Source organism: Platalea leucorodia (genome assembly GCF_965183815.1).
Source record: "Platalea leucorodia genome assembly, chromosome: 2".
Taxonomy (NCBI): Eukaryota; Metazoa; Chordata; class Aves; order Pelecaniformes; family Threskiornithidae; genus Platalea; species Platalea leucorodia.
The window spans coordinates 11666773-11683173 of NC_138824.1; the positions used below are offsets into that span (position 1 = coordinate 11666773).

Here is a 16401-nt window from a genome sequence, read left to right on the forward strand (position 1 = left end):
ACCCATCAAATCCATACCCTTCCAATTTAGAGAGGAGGATATTGTGGGGGACCATGTCAAAGGCCTTGCAGAAGTCCAGATAGATGACATCTGTAGCTCTTCCCTTGTCCACTGATGTAGTTACTCCATCATAGAAGGCCACTACGTTGGTCAGGCAGGACTTGCCCTTGGTGAAGCCATGCTGATTGTCCCAAATCACCTCCCTGTCCTCCATGTGCCTTAGCATAGCTTCTAGGAGGATCTGTCCCATGATCTTCCCAGGCACAGAGGTGAGGCTGACAGGTCGGTAGTTCCCAGGGTCCTCCTTTTTACCCTTTTTAAAAATGGCTGCAATATTTCCCTTTTTCCAGTCCCCAGGGACTTCCCCTGACTGCCATGACTTTTCAAGTATCATGGTGAGTGGCTTAGCAACTACATCAGCCAATTCCCTCAGGACTCTGGGATGCATCTCATCAGGACCCATAGACTTACATACATTCAGGTTCCGCAGGTGGTCACAAGCCTGATCCTCTCTTACGGTGGGAGGACGTCTGTCCTCCCGATCCCCATCGAATGGCCCATTGACTCGGGAGGTGTGAGGAGAGGGATTGCCAGTGAAGACCGAGGCAAAAAAGTTGTTGAGTACCTCAGCCTTCTCCTCGTCTGTTGTTATCAGCTCGCCACTGCTGCTCATCAGAGGGGGTACGCTTTCCTTAACCTTCCTTTTCTGGTTAATGTACCTGTAGAAGCCCTTATTATTCTTCGCATCCCTCGCCAGGTTCAGCTCCAGCCAAGCCTTGGCCTTCCCAATCCCATCCTTACACAACCGGGCAGCGTCCCTGTACTCTTCCCAAGATACCAGTCCCTTCTTCCCCTGCCTGTGCAATCTCTTCTTGCCCTTTAGTTTGATCCCCAGGTCATGGCTCAGCCATGCCGGCCTCTTCCCTTCCTTGCCCGATTTCCTGCACCTGGGGATCGAGAGCTCTTGTGCCCTATGGAAAGCATCCTTGAAGACCTGCCAGCTCTGTTCTGCTCCCACGTCCCTGAGGGCCGTTTCCCAGGGGGTCCTGTTGATTAACTCCTTGAAGAGCTGGAAGTTTGCTTTCCTAAAATTCAGGGTCCTGACTATGCTCTTCACCAGACCCTTACCTCTCCGGACTGTGAACTCCACCAGTGCGTGATCACTGCAGCCGAGGCTGCCTCCAATCCTGACACCACCAATGAGCTCGCTTACATTGGTGACCACCAGATCCAGTACTGCATCCCCTCCGGTAGGGCTATCTATTACCTGGCTTAGGAAATTGGCCTCCGTGCACTCCAGGAGTCTCCTAGATTGCCTGCCGCCCGCCGTGCTACTTTCCCAGCAGACATCAGGGTGGTTGAAATCCCCCAGCAGGACAAGAGCCTGTGAGTGCAAAGCTTCCTGTAGCTGAAGAAAAAAGGCTTCGTCAATCGGCTCCCCTTGATCAGGCGGCCTGTAGTAGACCCCAACCACAAGGCTCCCTTTGTTGCCTTGGTCTCTACTTCTTACCCATAAACTTTCAACCTTTCTTTCAAGAAAATCTCCAGAAAGGTGCCACTGTTTCAGTCAATAAAATCCAGCCTGGATATAAAGATCATTAGAATTGTCCTTTAAAGATCATTATGGCCTTGAGAGAAGTAGGTAATGCAGGAGGTTCTTTATAATACTATGAATCGAGGCGGGAAAGCTATTTTTAGTCAGCAATTTTATATTTGGTTTTTCAATTTAAACTACTGGGAATGTGGAGAGCTGAAAATATTGCTTTAATATCTCCCCAGCTGTGGACTTTTTCTGATAAGATGGAAAATACTAATATCACCTTATATGTATGCAGCTGCCTTTGTCCCAGAGGATCCTAGGACATCGACAAGCTATTCATAAAGAAAAGTATATTCACTCAATCATAGACTGCAGGAACTGAATACTGGTCAGGAATACAAAACCAGTTAGAACAAGAGACTAAACAAGGACATTTTGAGCACTGATCTCATATGCAAACCCCTGTGGTTACAGCATATGATTAGACAGCCCTTAAAGTCAATAACTTATTTATTCTACAGTTGGATTTGAAAAGTAAGTGGCACCAGAAACAGAAAAAAAGTGGAGCCTTTCCTGAGATGGTAGAGGATGCAGAATACAGCATTTCTAGTCAAAGGTAATTTTTAATCTGAATGTTCCTAAACAAGAATGTGCAAGATAGGAGTGAAGGATTGATATGAAAGATTTTAAAGAGATGGAACTGGAATTGTTTTAAGGCAGAGGAAGAATATTCAAGATTGTGAAAGGACCATTATAGAGCAATTCCATGGTAGCTCTCATGTTACTAAATAGCCATGTTATTTAGAAAACAACTAAGTTCTTAGTGAACCAAGATCTTCTCTGCAGACCTATGTCCACAGTACATCTGGTTTTAATGGAACGTGATGAGAGTAGCTAATGAAGTTCTGGAAATAAATCTATCTATCTTCACCATTCAAACTTTCTCCTTCATACCTGTTGCAAAAATTTGAAAGGAGGATTGATTCTCCATTTCGCATTTGTTCAGTCCTCTGTTTCAGCTGACCTGTAATCCTTTCCTGCTCCAGCAGCAATGGAGCCATGAAAGGCAGCGTGCTTGCGTGCACGATGGACTTGACAATTACGTAACACAGGTACATCATAAAATTGGACCAAAAAGCATAAACATTGTATTATGGATACAACTTGTCTTTTGAATGCTCCTTTGCTCGGCACTAGTGTGTGTATAGCTAGCAAAAGCATCCCAAACAGCCCCAAATATACTGTCGTGAATGAGTGGAATGCACCTCACTCAAAAGAGAGAAGCAGCAATACATTTTATTGAGGTAGAATAATAACTTGACAGGGTTCAATAAATTTTATGGAATTTAACGAAGTTTAACAGTGGTTTACCAAGGTTCAATAAGTTTGATGGCAAGGTTCACTTTATTAATTACTGCATGGAAGAAACATACAAAGGAAAATTGAGTTAGAATCGAGTTAGAATGATTCATGCAGAGATGGGAGATGAAAAGGGCAAGGAGGACCCTCCCATTGAGTCACGAGGTTCAGAGTGGACCCCCTTGCTTTCTAAACTCCTGATGGAGCTTAGGTATGGCTAGGTCCAGTCTAAGTCTCAGACTTGGACAATGGTTTATGTCTAATGGAATTATCTATAGAAGGTTTATAGTAAGTAATATTTAATAGCTACATGGATCAGTAATGTTTCATTAGTATTAATTCAGCATGCTGTCACTCACTTACCAAAGATCTGCAGTTGGTGAAGGGTCTCTCTGCCTCGAGGAGCAACCTTGACAGGCATCCCAGCTCAAGAGGAGATCACCGCTGTGCAGCCACGCTGCCTAGCAAGGAGAGCTCAAAGAAGGCTCACGTATGCTGTCATATTTATGGAATAAAGTAGTTGGCTCGTAGTGAAATTACATGTGATGGGAAATGTATGCATGAGATGCCTTGTACCCACAACTTTCTTTGTTCCTTGATAAATGAGTCTTGGGAAAAGCCACCGGCTATTCACATGTTAATCGCATGATCAGTGTTCCAAGCTCATATGCACTGATGCTGACTGTGTCACTCTGCTCCTTTGTGGGTTTTTAGAGAATGGATTGAAACTAGAGTTCTTGGCCCAGCTATAGCTCAGGCCTTTACCTCCTTTGGAGCCTGTAACAAACTACTGCTAGTTTGGTTAAGGGGTTGAGTGCATCCATCACATATACAAAGGTGATTTTGGTCCATGCTGGCAGAATCTCATTTCTCTTTACAGCAAACTACTGTTCTCCCAACTCCCTTCTCACATGTGCTCTGTGTCTGCACCAGCGCTGCTCCCATTCCCTTTATTCTTTCATCCACCTAGTGCTTCCTCAGCCTTTCTCAGCTCTTCCCTTAATCCTGGTGTTTTCCACACACCACGCTGATGTCTGTGAGGGCTGCTACAGGACCGTCTTCTTTCTCAAGTCTTGTGTTTCAGATAGGAAGAAAGAAGCAAAAAATAAGTCCTTTTGCTCAAAGGCCAGTGACAAATAAAACCAGAGCTGACTTTTTTTCCTACTTTCTTGTCACCACTTTACAGTAATGGTATCAGCTTCTAAAGTATGCACACAAAAGAAAAACTCATCTAATTGCTGTTTCCTATGAAGGGTAATGGAAAAGGTGACTAAGCAGAGGTTGAAGTTCTTGAAATTCAACAGTGATGCTTCTTCTTGTGCTATTGAAAAACTGGCTCAAACCCTGGCCAGTTATTCAGGAGAAAAACATAAAATTCGACAATGTCCAGGTAAAATCAGCCTTTGATATCACTAGCATCAGAAAACCATTCCCTGGATATCCACTGTCTTTGCTGTTGGTATCTTCATTGCTTTGCCTTGAGACCTGGTCAAGGTCAGGTTGGAACCAGCAAGTAGCAGAAGTAGTCAGGTTTGAAGGTACCAGTGAGGAAAAACACAGCCCCCAACCCAAAAGGGCTCAGCCAAGTTCAGCCAGGGAGGTCAGCAAGAGCAGCTGCTTTGAGAACTCTGCCTAACGCCCCAGAAATGTCCAGCAGCAGCTTGGCCAAGCAACCCCAAAGCTATGAAAAGGCAGAGGTCAGAGTCAGCTATAGTATTTATCTTCCCACACCTACTGAGTTGGGAGATCGGGTGCTTCAAGAGCCATGCCTCTCCAAGAATCTTTTGCCCTGGCCAGTCAATCACCCAGAACAGGTATAAGATTCAGAGTGCACATTTGTGTTTGTGTGTGTTTGCATACGTGTGTGTGTCTGTGTGTTTCCCCATGGGTCCTGCACATTTTTCCCCTCTAATTTGATCAGCTACTCTCAATACAAACTAAATTGACGGGCTTATATCTGACCAGTTACTCTTTTGGATAACAACATAATGCTTAAAATATAATAATTAATGATGCCTTGTAATGTGGTCTTATGAAGTGGTGGTGTCCAGGTTGGGAGGGAAAGTCAAGGATTAAGGCTCCACCCATAGAAGTCATCTGCTTCCTCTGCTGAAGAGTGGGAGAGCACTCCAACCTTCATTTTCAGTTTTTAGAAAATGTAGAGTATTTCTGTTAGCTCAAATTCTATAGGAAACTCTTGCTTGCTTTTGCTTTTTCCAGCAAACTGAAGCAAAGTTTCCATTGCTGCTGTTGCTGTTATATATTTGAATGCAGTTGGTCCTGCAAGGAGCACTCATACTAACCCAAATTTCATCACTGTGAACTGCCAACCGTTAAGGAGAACTTGATGTTTGAGTAGGTGCAGTATTTGCTCAGCCCAAACTCAGCCTTGAGCATGTAAACGATCAAGAGCCCAGAGAAGGCAAAGAAAGTAAGCAAATGTTCTATTACTGTTATTTGCGCTCTAAATAGAATGATGACTCTCAAGGTCAGAAGGTTCAGTTTAGATGTTACGTTGTTAAAAAGCAGTTTTCTATTTCTAGAGAAAAGAAAGAGAGTGACATAGCCAGTATCATATCTGCTGCCTCTGAGTCCCTAACCTGACTGACCAAATACCCCTTTATGGTCAAGTCAAATGGGGCCTTAACTTTGCCAGACAAGCCAAATAGCTCAGGTCTCATAATGAACTTCTGTAGAAGGCAACATAGCAACCATTTAATTGCTCTACCACTGTACCCCAATACTAATTCTAAAAATAACGACATTCAGATCATTAGAAAACTAAACGGTGAACCCAAAGATAAAAGAAATATAATTAGTTAGGGCAGAGTACATGACCATCCAAGCATAAACTGAAAATACCATCTTAATGTAACCAATACAGTGTAGCATTCTATATGAATACATTCTTATGCAAGCGAGTAATGTGAACTCCCCTGTCATCTCCTCAATTGCTAACTCTGAAACCCTGAATGACAACTTAAATGTCAGCACTGTTAACTATTTCTCTACAAGTTATTTCAACAGAATATTCACTCACTGTGCTTGAGTCAAAAAAGTAAATCTATGCAAGATTACGAAAGTTCCAATTATCCACCCTTCAGCTGGCAAACTTAAATGTGACCAAAAGTAGCTTCTACAATCCTTATCACATTTCATGCTATTGAAAACTAAAATTGTAGAGATATCACAAAATACTTTAAATTTAAGATGAAACAAAATGCAAAATTTGTTTCCTGTAATCCCTTCAGACAGTACAAAATCAAATTTATGCTTTAGAGAGCTTATATTTTTCTATAACTTGCCTATTTTAACTAGAATAATTTTTAATAAATCCTTATGTCAGTGTGGCACAATATAGCAACTGAAGCAACTCTGGCATGATATATAGCAACAGATGAAATGTATGATATGAAGTTTAACAGAGTCTTTTTTTTTAATTGCAGACAAGATCACATACAAGACACTATTTCATTTTATAAGTAAAACCAAGATAACCAATAAATATTCTTGTCTAGAGAGCACTAGAAACTATCCCCACGCTGCTAAACCATAAAGTATTATTTTTATGCTGCAGTAGCAATAGCTACAAAGGAAAGACTATGCCATACTAAAAGATGTTGCAGTAATGCTAAACATTATTATGAGTTTCCAGAAAAAACATAAGCAGAAAGCCTTAAAAAAGAGATTTTTTTCTTTTGTTCATACATTACCTAGCATTAGATAGATGAGATTTAACAAGGCTCAGTGCTGGGTCCTGCACTTGCGTCACAACAACCCCATGCAACGCTACAGGCTGGGGGAGGAGTGGCTGGAGAGCTGCCTGGCAGAAAAGGACCTGGGGGTGTTGGTTGACAGCCGCCTGAACATGAGCCAGCAGTGTGCTCAGGTGGCCGAGGCGGCCAATAGCATCCTGGCTTGTATCAGAAATAGGGTGGCCAGCAGGAGCAGGGAGGTGATAGTGCCCCTGTACTCGGCACTGGTGAGGCCGCACCTCGAGTCCTGTGTTCAGTTTTGGGCCCCTCACTACAAGAAGGACATCGAGGTGCTGGAGCGTGTCCAGAGGAGGGCAACGAAGCTGGGGAAGGGTCTGGAGCACAAGGCTTATGAGGAGCGGCTGAGGGAGCTGGGGTTGTTTAGCCTGGAGAGGAGGAGGCTGAGGGGAGACCTTATTGCTCTCTACAACTACCTGAAAGGAGGTTGTAGCAAGGTGGGGGTCAGTCTCTTCTCCCAAGTAACAAGTGATAGGATGAGAGGAAACGGCCTCAAGCTGCGCCAGGGGAGGTTTAGGTTGGATATTAGGAAAAACTTCTTCACTGAAAGGGTGGTCAGGCATTGGAACAGGCTGCCCAGGGAAGTGGTTGAGTCTCCATCCCTGGAGGTATTTAAAAGAGACGTAGATGTGGTGCTTAGGGGCATGGTTAAGTGGTGGACTTGGCAGTGCTGGGTTAATGGTTGGACTTGATGATCTTAAGGGTCTTTTCCAACCTTAACAATTCTGTGATTCTATGCTTATTTTTTGTCATCATTAAAGAATGACACAGAAAGATTAACTTGTAATTGTCACAGCCAGGCCTAATGGCACCTTCATCCCCTTTCTGTATTCTCTCAGAGCACTATCCTTAATCTTCAGGTTTCCTATTAGAAGAGAAATTCTTACAGTTCTCCACTTTTAGACTAGGTCCCAGACAACAGCATGACTTATCAATTGGTTTACCTGGCAAATCCAACTAAATCCAAGCTCTTTCTGTTCTTCCCTTCAGTGATCTCATAAGCTGCTTAAGAAAAGAGTAGTTTTCAGTTTAAACTAGAAACAAAATATTTAGAAACAGCACTCTGCCTCTATGTCTGTATTATGTCAGGATTTGTCACATCCTGCCAGTAAATTAGTTAGGCACCTTCAGAATCCTCAGGCAGATTTTATGCCTGTCTAATTTTCACAAATGGAAATCCCTCTTGCAAAGGTTCTTTTTTAAATGTCATTCTTCTCTTATTGCTTATGTCTTAGGGATTTTTTTGTAGGTTTTATTGTCTCTCAGTGACTTCTGCATATCTGTTGATAGATGGCTTATACTGAGCTGTTCCTTTTCCTTTCTGTCACTTCTAACAGAGCTTCTAACAGAGTAAATTAAGTTTGTATGTTTATAAATATCTAAACTAACATATAGAATGTAATTATTAAACTATTATAGAGCTGCTATGAATCCATCACATAAATATCACTAAACCCATGTGATTTCTACACTAAAGAAATGAGCGCATTTCTTATAAGAGCTACACTGAGCCTATTGCAACAAAATGTTCAATCAAATTTGTCATCTGAGATTGCAAGGTAAGGTGTGAATATATCCTGTAAATAAAAACTGTATTTAAAGTTAAATACACAAATGCACTTAGCTTTTACCTACCATTACATATTACACTACAAAAATAACATATCTTGAAGAATTCAAGTGACAAATATCTAGGAAGGATAATCAGTAGGTATATAATCATTTATCACTTAAATTACAACTCAGTTATGCTACTCCCTTAACACCACTTCTTTTATTCTGCTCTGGAAATATGCTACAATGAATTGTATATTATTGATTTATTATTAGAAATGTACCAAATTCTCAGAATGATTATTAGACTAAAAGCATTTGCTTTACTTAGGACTTCTTTAAAATCTCATATTACAATTTGGTGGTGGAATGGATTTGTTAACAGAATTAATGTTCCCTCTCTTTCAGCAAAGTCTGTTAAAATAGCTATGTGCTTCACAAATATTATCGACAAGAGCTCAACAACTTCATGTAAAGTGACAAAAGACATCGTGTATGACAAGACTCACTTTCCATGGTTCTCTCCAAAACAGGAACATCTGTAGCATGTACTCTGTTGGTGACAGGATACCTGTCAATAATGTGTTGCAATGCAGCATAAAAGACAAAAAAGTGGAAAACAAATTCAGAGTTGCAGATAGTGAAAGATCAACATTTCTCTTTACACTACTTCCAGTTTTTCTACTGGAGCTGTTAATCTCACCTTGGTGCATGCACCCCAGGACCAGGCTGAGCAAGGGGCATGCTATTGAAGGTATAGAACTTTATACCCCCTGGATCATTACTTGGCTTTCCCTATACTCTCTTGTCACCAGCTAGTTCTGACAGCAGGTACCTTCCTAGCTAATTCCCTTTGTTTTTATACAAATACCAATGTTGTACCTTGTCTTGTTTGACATTTGGTCATACCCTGTTGTGTTCCTGCCCTCATCTACCTCCTTTTTTCTGCAGAAATGTACTTATAGCTTTCCATTAATTTTAATCTATAAACTGATTTGAAAGTAGTTTCCTTTTTTTTGCTGGCTGTCGTAATTTGTAAAGCATGTTCTTTAAAGTCAACAAGTAAAAGTTTTGGGTCTTATAAGACAAGCTCTAGTCAAGAGATGATGTGGATGAGCAAAAGCAAATAGAAAAAGTCAACAAATTGATATGGGATTTTTTTAATATAGTGAATGAGATATTCCCACATCAGGGAGTTAGAAACACAACTCTGGCTAATGGTAGTGGGAATTGTCCTTCTAAAAAGCTTTGAAATGTTGATATGTAATTTTAAAGTTATTCTGCTGTATTTTTTTAAGTTTCCCCCCAATTCTATTTGGGCATGACAGATGGAAGTTAAATTTCTGAATAACTGATTACCACTGAGAGACGATGAGACAGGGAGGAAATTAAAATATATGCACTGGGAATATGGCTGAAAAGTTCACTTCAGTTGCTCCAGATGAACAAATGGAAACTTGCTGGCAGTTACATTAAAAATTATTTCTAGTACATAATACTGTAAATCATCCTAAAGTAAGGATTTAAGTATTTAAAGGATTAAGGATTTAAGTATTTAAAATAAATCATCCTAAATTTCACTATTTAAAAAAAAAATGTTAAAACAGTATTTCAATTAGAAGAAATTGCATTTGAAATATTTCAGGTATCAAAAATCAGATGTTTCAGTGTGATTTCTTCACATTAATTCTATTAGAGTAAGTAAATAATGAAGAAAAGTGTAATTACAGAAGTGTAATGAAGAAAATGTTTTCAGGGCTCTGACTGAAGCAACAGGTCCCGCTCCCCTCTTCCCCAAGGGCTTGGCCGCCTGTCCTCTAGGCCAGCTCTGACATGGTGCAGTCATAACCTGCGGTCAAGGCTGCTACAAGACAGAGCCGTGAAATGCTGTGCTGGGGGCCTGTGCCCTCAGCTCAGGAGCAGCATTGTAGCTCAGGACCATGCCCTTGAGCCCTGCCTGAGCAACGCTGTACTGCGTCTGTGCTCAGCACCACACCTTGCTGCTCCTAATTTTGCTGACTTGCCTTCTGGAGTCACCTCAGATCTGCCCATTGCTGCGGGCTTATCTGGCCATCCCTTGGCTGTGGTGGATCCCGGTCACCGTCCCTGTCCCCTCTCTGCCCTTCTGGCTGGGTGCTGTGGGACTGCGCCGTGTCGGGGAGAGCGCTGCCCTGCACCGCACCGTTACCCTGGGCTCTGGGCTCACCTGCCCTCACCCAGCAGCTGCTCCTGCTGCTGCCTGACAAATAAAGATCTAAAGTGTTCCTGGGATATTCCTGAAATGAAAAACAGCCATTAAAACAGTGTAAAGCAAAAATAAAGCCATTTTTAGTAATCTTGAAGAAAACTACAAAGGAAAATCGTCAGTTATTTTCTAGTGTGAGTAAGCAAACTTTATCAGGAACTTCCCTGAAACTCTGCATATAATTTTATTTTAATCTTTCATTTTAGAAAATATTTTTCGTAATTCATAGCTTGAAACAATATTTCTGCTGACATGAAAACCATCTGCCTTAGCACAGTCGGTAGGAAACAAATGAAATAATAGATTATTCCTTAGAACTGATATTAAAAATGCAGTTCACTTGGCTAATTTGGGTAAACAGTCCAAGCAAAATAAACTAAAAGCTCGAAATTTAATGTATATAGGTAGACTAGCAGCTCCCGAAAATGCTCCATGAAATTTGAGGACAATAAATACAAAGTGAATTGTACTGTCCTGGTAGAAAAATTCCCTGGTGTTTGAAGAGATCTATAAGCCCTAAGTTTGGAAGCACAAATTACTGTAAGAAGCTGAAACAGCTGTGATTCTTAAAGTGTTTTGTTGTTGAATAAGACAGGCTGAAGTCCACAAAAATGTAAAGAGAAGTGTCATCCAAATCTAGGCCGTTTGCACAATAATCTGAAAATCATTTGAAGCCATTTTACAAAAGCATAGCTAGTCATTCAGAAAGAAAAGGTAATGTTCAGCCTTTTCATTATGTAGTAATAATAGCGTTTTAAAGGAAAAAAAAAAAAATGAAGGGAAAAAAAAACCCACCTTGCCTACTGATTTCTTAAATTATGTCAAAGCAAAAGTAAGTGTTCTTTATTCCGGGTGATATTGCCTGAGGTGGAATTCACTCCAGCTTCCTTCAAACCGGTGGGCGGCTGCCGGGGGCTGCAGGGCCCTGCGGCAGCCCCGGGTGACACCGGGGTGCCCGCGCCGCTCCCCCCGCGCCGCCGCAGCTCCCTGGCGGCCCCGCCGCGCCCCTTCGCGCCCTCCCGCAGCCCTGTCCCGCCCGAGCCCGCCGGGCTCTGCCCCGGCCGGGCTCTGCCCCAGCCCCGCTGCCCGCCCCTCAGCTCCCCGCCGCCCCCTCCAGCACCCGGCCGGAGCCGGTGTCCGCCCCTCGGGCCGCCGCCCCGGCCTCGCCCCTCGCCCCACCGCCTGCCTTGCCCAGCCGGCCGCCCGCCTTCCCGCCTCGCCCTGCCGCCCTTCGCGTTACCGCGGCGACATCCGCAACGGCCGCTGGGCGCGGCGGGAGGGGAGGGCGACAGGCGGGAGCTGGGGCGGGATGGGAGGGCGGGGGTGACCGGGCTGCGGAGCTCATGCGGCCGCCACAGCGACATCGGGTGCGAAAGGAGCGACGGGGGCAGCGCGGCAGGTAACGGTCGGGGAAGGGGCGGCCGCGGCACCGGCGGTGGGTCCCCCGGTCTCCTCAGGTGCCCGGCGCGGCCAAGTCTGCCCCCGTGCCTGCGTCGCCTCAGGCGGCGGCCTCCTGTGGAGTCAAGGGTGGTGGTCCTGCGGCAGCGTCACCTCAGGTGCCCGTCCCTGTTAGAGCCACGACTGCCCCTGCGGCAGTGTCACCTCAGGTGCTGGTCCTGTGGCAGTGTCAGCTCAGGTGCTGGTTCCTGCGGATCCAAGGGTGCTGGTCCTGTGGCAGTGTCACCTCAGGTGCCGGTCCCCTGTGGAGCCGCTGCCCCTGTGGCAGTGTCACCTCAGGTGCCGGTCCCCTGTGGAGCCAAGGCTGCAGTGCCATGTGGCAGTGTCTGCACATCTCTATGTACTGGTACCCGTGCCCTGGAGAGCCCCACTGCTCACCCCCAGGAGGAATTAGGGCTGTTTCGTGCCACCCTGTCACCCGTAATGTGGCTGGTTCCTGTTCTTGCGTGCAGCCAGGCTTGCCCCTTGTCCTTGTGTCCTGCTGGACCCACAGAACCAGACTGGTCCCAGCAGCAGTCTTGTTCTGATCTGAGGTACTTGAGGGCTGTGTGCCTCAGCACCGCATCTGCTAAGCCAGGGAGCGAATAGTGAGTGGGAGTCTAAAATTGTGTTTGAGAGCAATTACAGCCTCGGTATAGGTTAATTAGGGTGTGTGAAGGTATGAGAAATGGTTGATGAATGCAGCCATGGATCTATGACAAATTTATGTTCATGTGGTTTAGAGTGTCTTGGCAAATCATTGACATCACACAGCAGGGAATGACCCAAAACAAACGGCTCCTCGTGGAAATCCAGGGCTATCCTCAAGCTAGCACCACCTCTAGTAATCTCAGTGCTACACCAAGTGCGAGAGCTGCTGAGCTTACTCCAGAAGTTTTCGTCTTGCCCATTCCAACCTGTAATTAGAGCTACATTCCCCTGCCCCTCTTGTTTGCAATGGAAGAATTACAGAAATTTAAAGGAAAGCATAGAACTATCCAGTATACACTACTTGACTGTGTAAATGTATGCATTTAAGAATCTGAATTACTCGATTTTTGTTGTTTCAACAGCTTAAAACAACAATCAGTAATATGGAGCAGGACTTAGAAGTGTTTCAGGAACAAGCTGTTGCTAAGTAAGTAATGACTTATTCTCTGCGAGTTGAATGTATAATGGAATTTAATTATGTGGCTTTATTAAAAATGTAAACCACAAAATAATGATTTTAGAAGCAAACGTGATTCTTTCTCAATTTCTTCTGCTGCTTTCTGTGCAAACTGGAGAGGTTACTGATAATTAAGACAACACAGCTTATTACTTTAGCTAATAATCTACTGACTGATTCTGTTAGTTAAATTTTTTAAATCTTCATACCTGAACAAAAGGGGAAAAAATGAAAGCTATGTGGGGTTTTATTAAAATGCTAAGAAATGTTATTTTAAATTGTTTTAAAAAATAGTTGAAGTTGCTAGGCTACAGCAGTATAAACTTACATATCACAGCTCTTAAAACATTCAAAAACCTTAAAAACAAGGCTATTAATTGCTAAAGCCTTAGTCTTATTTTGCACTGGTAATAACCACAATTGTTCTTACCAACTGTTAAGTGCACTTTTCATCACAACACAATCATCTTTTTTTGACATAATCCAAGTTTAGTTCTTTTAGTGTTAATCTAAAAAAATATTAGTACAGCACAAAATCTTTCTAAAGAAGTGTAAACATGGGGGAGATTTGATGTAGGACCTCATCCTATCCAGCCTGTTCAAGGAACACAGCAATATAAAAAGTACTTCCCCATAGAATGACCTAAATAGAATATTTATCTGTCATAATTTGTATATAAACTTAATACCTATTTTTCATATAAAACAGTTTCTTTTATCATTATTACCAAGAAGCAGTTCAAGGTAATATGATGCACATTAAGTGTAAAAGTATTTCTTAAAATAACAGAAACACACATATTCTGGCCCAATACAGTTTTAATAGGATTTGAAAGTGTGCTCTGTTGTACTGAAGAATAATGTGTGCACTTTTCATGATAGAAGAAGATTTCTGCATTAAAATACTATATTCTGAACAATGTGGCCCTTTTTTTTGGCTTTGAGGGGCATTCTTTTTGTTAGTGATATGACTGGTAATATGGTCATATAAAAACTTGATTTAAAAAACTTGAATTTAAAAAAAAATCAAAATATTGCTATTCTTTGGACACTTTTTTAACAAATCAGAAGCTTATTTCAAGAGTTCAGATCCTGCCTGGCCTTTGTGGTAGTCGGCATAGGTGACATTTCAGGCCATTGCAGATGAATCTAGGGAGTGATTTGACTCATCATAAACCACATATTCTAGGTAGGTATTTATTTCCATTAATTATACAAAGGATCTAGAAGAGTAGTTTAGAATACACATCCAATGATAGGAGACATTCATTTCAGTCGATGCTGACAGTATTCTGAAAATAATGCTTTAAAATTTGGGAAGACGGCTGAATAATGGTGGTAGATATCATGACTATTACATCCCAGCTGCAATAACTCATAAATCACAAATTATCCATCCACAGATGTGTATGATTGTGTATGGCTGAAAACTGTTAAATAAATTAGTTGTAGTTCATATAATGGAACTTTGGGGTAGAAGATTCTAATGGACTGTTGTATCACAACCAGTTTGTATATTTCCTGTTTTTAAAGCAAGTTTTAAAAAGAGAAAAGGAATTAATATTGGCTCTACAAGCTGGGTTAAAGATCAAAAACTAATGAATGTACTGTGTAAGATGGAAATCTTTATTAACATTGTTCTGCATAGGTTTTGCTTGTGTTTGCGTAAGTATGGTCATACATATTTTCCTATTTGTCAGCAAACGTGAGAAATAAGGGAAGAAGGCATGAAGTAGAGACTGACAGTATGAACCAAACATTTCTTAAAATGTCAGTTTCTAAATTACAACTTTATTCTAAAGTGTATGGACGATAATATTCTTTCTATGTCTGTTAGGAAACAATCAGAAAAATACAGATCTGTGCAGAACTCCAGAGCAAAAGGCAGATAAATAGAGCTAAAAAGGTCTAACTAGTGCAAAAATCAGTTGTGATTAAGGCCTAGAGCTGGTAAAACTTATTATCTGGATTTTGGTTTGTCTAAATTTGGAAACATCTAGATTTTACATGAAGATAAATAGTTATTAATGACAGCAGAATATGAATCATCTCTCTTTTCACCAATATGGAAATAGAATAAAAAAAGACTAAGAGCTTGCTTACATCACTTTAAAAATGAGATACCTTTAAGTGTTTTGAGCTGTTTCAAAGTAAATGCAACCAAAAAAAAAAAAATAGCTGCCACTTGCTTAAGTACAAGTCATTACTTCCATGTATGAAGAATCCATTTGATGTATGCATTCAGCGAAGTAGGAATGCTGAATTCATATGGGTAAAAACCCATACTTCTTGGTTTTACAGGAAAACTTGTTCTTTGTGTGTTTGTTTACCTGATGGTATATTAAACAAAAGGTACCAGAGTTTTCTGCATTCCACATCCGGTGATCAAAATAAATTGTCATAATTGTGATACCATGTGATTGGCAATATTCGGAGGGGGATAGTTAGCACTCTTTTCAAAACACTGAAGGGACTAAAATAATAGTTAGAGCAGCTAGTAGTACCTCTATGCTAGTTGGTGGGGATAACTGCCAAATACATCTTTATGCAGATCTGTTTGTAATGCCACAGCCATGATGCAGAGTAGTTCTGGTAGCAGAACAGCAGCGGTAATCCACAGCTTCAGGTACAGCTTTCCTTTTTCAGCTGCAGATGTACCTAGAGGATCTAGGTAAGGGGGAAGACAGAGAAGGTGGAGATAGACTGAGAAGCTGTTTCAGAAGGGGTTTTTCCTTCAGCCGCTCCTGTTTATATATTGGTGGTTCTAGGTTCAAGAAACATGCGAGAACTATTCAGCGAAAATTTTCGAGCAACCGCGGCAGAACTTGCCTTGTGCAGGATGATCTGAAAAGGACAGGTGAAACTTAAGAAAGATGTCAGCCGTGGTGGGTCTGAAGGGCTCACCTGATGATCCAGGCTAGAGGTTGCATTTGCACTGGCATAACAATATTGAGATGATCCATGTGACACACAATAACGAACTTACCTATTTCTGAAGGCTAAAATCAGATAGCTGAGTCATCGCTGGTGGTTCACCAAAGTGTTGCCACCTGACAATACCTGAGGCTGGAAGGGCACAGGTCCTTACAGCAGTATCATAGAAAAGGTAGTCCTGATGCAGTATCGCTTCATCTTCTGTTTTTAAAATCCCATTTTATATTCCAGCCAGAGGGAATCAAAGTTTGTTGCATCATTAATGCTATTTTGAGATGAGTTTCAGGCACTTGGGGAGGGGGCGTTTTTGTTTTGTGATACGTACATCACAGTGTACTTACTACCTGCTTGCATTTTGGTTATTATCATTCTATGACTCATATTAAATTTT

The 16401-nt window shown here is 42.0% G+C and overlaps 1 protein-coding gene across 1 annotated transcript in view; it reads left to right on the plus strand.

Moving 5' to 3' along the window:
• Nucleotides 1–13002: 13002 nt before the first annotated feature.
• Nucleotides 13003–16401, plus strand: part of DEUP1 (deuterosome assembly protein 1) — a gene marked incomplete at both ends in the record, with an annotated part of 45715 nt that continues 42316 nt past the window's right edge. The window contains one exon of the mRNA XM_082337609.1: nt 13003–13046. Coding sequence (XP_082193735.1) covers nt 13003–13046 — 44 coding nt within the window. The remainder of the gene's footprint in view (nt 13047–16401) is intronic.